The sequence below is a fragment of the Temnothorax curvispinosus genome, unplaced genomic scaffold (genome assembly GCF_003070985.1).
Source record: "Temnothorax curvispinosus isolate PA1 unplaced genomic scaffold, ASM307098v1 QBEX01013445.1, whole genome shotgun sequence".
Taxonomy (NCBI): Eukaryota; Metazoa; Arthropoda; class Insecta; order Hymenoptera; family Formicidae; genus Temnothorax; species Temnothorax curvispinosus.
In genome coordinates, this window is record NW_020223225.1 from 3621 (window position 1) to 7084 (window position 3464).

Sequence of the window (3464 nt, forward strand, 5' to 3'; positions counted from 1 at the left end):
CTTCATGTTGTCATCGGGCTGCAAGACTTTGTTGCAGGCTAGTCCATGGTCGTCTGGCGGAATATCAGTGAAGAGTTCCGACCGATTGCTTGCCCACTTTCGAAGTTTGAATCCTCCACGCTGTAGGAGAGCGCAGAGTTGCTCACGCATGCATCGCAGAAGGGCCATGTCTTCTGCTCTATAGAGAACGTCGTCAACGTATGTGTTCAGGAGTAGAATAAGACAGGCAAGGGGGAAGTCGTGACCTTCATCCTCTATAAGTTGTCGAAGAACTCGTAGAACTTGCAATGGCGCAGGTACTTCGCCGTATGTCACTGTGAGCAGTCGATATTCTTCCACCGTTAATGGTTCCTTACCGTTCCAAAGGATGCGCTGATAGTCTTGATCGTGTGGATCGATCCAGATCTGGCGGTACATTTTTTCTATGTCCGCCGCGTAAACATATTGAAATTGCCGCCAGCGCATTAGGACCTCGAACAACTCAGTTTGGAGTTTAGGGCCTGCTAAAAGATGACTGTTTAGCGAAGTGCCATTTGAAGTTATGCTAGAGGCGTTGAAAACGACCCTGAGTTTTGTCGTTGCGCTAGATTCTCGAATTACAGGGTGATGCGGAATGTAAACAGTTTATGTACTTCCTGCGGACGGAGAGGAGGCGACGACTTTCACCATATGTCCTAGCTCTTTGTACTCTGAGAGAAAGGCTTCATATTCTCGCTTCAGGTCGGAGTGACGGTCCAGTCGGCGATTTAGAGAGGCGAGCATGCGTAGCGCTTGAGCTCGGGATTCGCCAATGTCTATGGGAGGGCCTTCCTTGAAAGGCAGCCGCACTATGTATTTTCCGCTTTGATTGCGGGAATGAGTTTTGCGGAAATGTTCCTCACATTGCTTTTCCTCGGATGAGAGTATCCTTTCGCGGGGAAATTCTTCGACCTCCCACAATTTGCGTAACTCTTGGTCCAAGGAACAATGCTGAACAGTGATAGAATGAGGTAGCGAACTCGTCGCGGAGGTGGGTCCGGAGATGACCCAACCAAAATAAGATTGTTGAGCGATCGGTTGTCCTGGTGAGCCTCTTCAAATTCCGTTCTGAATTATGCTGCCGTACAAATCGGCACCTATGAGAATGTCAATTGGATCGGCTCCTGTTGGATCGTCATCAGCCAAATTTAGTTGAGTCAGATGACTCCATTCTACGTCAAATTTGGCGCGTGGAGAAATGTATTTGGTTAGTGATTTTATTATAAAGGCGAGAGTGGAAAAGGTTGGTTCGGCGCGATCTCGTGGAGTAATGCAAATATTAGCCGCGTGACGGCATGTTTCAACCTTGACGCATCCTACCGCAGATATTGAAGTGCGGGTGCGGATGAGTTGCACACGCAGTATTTGTGCGAGCCTTTCGGAGATGAACGAAACTTCCGATCCTTGATCGAGAATGGCTCTGACGCTCAGTGTACGCCCAGACGGACAGCCTACGTTGACTCTCGCTGTAGCCAGCAACACCGGAGTAGGAACCGCGGTGATCGAAACGGCGGAGAGCGAATTTACCTTTGAAGCTTCGATTTCGGTGGACGGTTCGCTTGCAGGAACCGTCACGAGATTTGTACTCGAGGAGAGCGAGTCATCGTGCAACATTGAATGATGCTGACGCTGGCATGTGCGACACGTGAATTTACTTTTACAGTCCGTCACCGCATGCTTGGTGCTGAGACAATTGAAACAGCGTTTATTTTGCTTAACTATGTCGCGACGTTGACTCGGGCTCTTTTCGATGAACTTTGGACACTTATTAATAAAGTGAAACTTTTGACACAGTGGACAGCTCGGATTGGATGCTGTTGATGCGTTAGTGGTAGTGACTTTGAGGCCGCAATTGAATTTCGAAGAGTTGGTTGGCGCGAGTTTCTCGAGGGCGAGTGCACGCGATGATAAGAATCGATTGAGATCGTCGTACATTGGGGGAAGAGAGTCGTCGCTGAATTTCAACTTCCACGCTCGGCGCGTAGCGGGATCGAGTTTTTGGGATACGCAATACACTAAGATATCGCTTAATATTTCGTCGGATAAACGATCGAGACGCTTTAACGCCGCAAGTGCCTTTTCAGCTTGGTCACGTAACGCATGCAATTCCGTTGCCGATTCGCGAGAAACGTTCGTCAGATTGCACAGCGCCGAAACGTGAATCTCGATTAGTGGACGTTTATTTTCAAAACGCGTGGTGAGCGCTTTCCACGCTACGTCGAAATTCTCCGCGGTAATAGTTAGACTAGCGATTGCATCACGAGCATGGCCGGTTAAACTAGACGTGAGAAAGTGCATTTTGCTAAAATTTGACAATTCCTTATTTTTAATTATTAGCGCTTTAAATCGATCTCGAAAACTCTCCCATTCTTCGAATTTACCTGAGAACGGCGGCAATTGTATTGGGGGCAAGTGCATTAATGACAGCGACGCTGATTCGGATCGCATAGTCGACGACGCGAAGGATTGATTTGGATTGATGACGGGCTCCAGTTCTTCCAGTCGTTCCGCCATATAATCCAGCGCCTCCTAATAATAGTCCAGATAGTTTCCAATTGGTTGGTGGCGAAGTAATCCACGGCTTTCCGTTTGACCTGAGAATAAGCGTAAAGGAGAGCCGCATGACCGTTGACGCACTGCGCCCACGTTTCTTTGAGCGATGTGATCCGCGAACGAATTTTCGCAGGAGTATAGTTATTTCGGCCCATCTTCTTGAACTTGTCTAACGATCGGGCGACAGAATAGAGCAATGACTGTTGCTTTGCAATGAGTTCACTCATGGCGAATGGTTTTCTGCTTTACGTGTACTTGAGTTTTGAAGCACTTCGATTTTACTGTAATATTATGTGTTGAACTGAAACACTCAGTGTAAGCGACTATTTCCAAGACGCTTGGTATGTTCCCGAGTCGCAACGTAAACACTTAATCCGGCTCGAAAGACCAACAGTTTTTGTAGCAAATTCCACCGCGTTCGCTCAAGCAGGCGAGAAGGGGTGGAAAGAGAAGAAATGCCGGAACTCGTCTCGAGTGAGGCGATAAGGTTTCGGGACTGGGAAAATCCGGAGAATAACTTGAAATGTCCTCACTTGATATAACACACTTTAATGTTTATTACAGTGGCCTGCGTAGTACTTCGCAAGGCACTAAATTTCGCTGTACCGCAAATCGAAGCGCGTAAGGCGTGCCGCTTGCTCCGGAATGGAGACTCGCGTTGTGAACCAAAGTCGATTTTCGGTTTATTTTCGGTTGCACGATCGACGATACAGAGATACTTTTTCCGATCGACGACACGGCGATGTCCTTTAGAAAGTCAGCGATAAAACTGGGAGTGTCGAGCAACTCCACACTTTTCGGAGTAACAGTCGGAACTTTATTACTCGCGTCGGACCGTTCGCTTTTACCGAATCGCACGCAACTCAGACATGATCTGATCTGATCGCGCCGCG

The 3464-nt window shown here is 48.0% G+C and overlaps 1 protein-coding gene across 1 annotated transcript; it reads right to left on the minus strand.

The window, feature by feature from the left end:
* Window positions 1-1074: 1074 nt before the first annotated feature.
* LOC112463574 lies at window positions 1075-2532 on the minus strand. Its single transcript, XM_025030029.1, has one exon. The coding sequence runs from the start codon at window positions 2530-2532 to the stop codon at window positions 1075-1077; it is 1458 nt and encodes a 485-aa protein (XP_024885797.1).
* Between the last annotated feature and the right edge of the window lie 932 nt (window positions 2533-3464).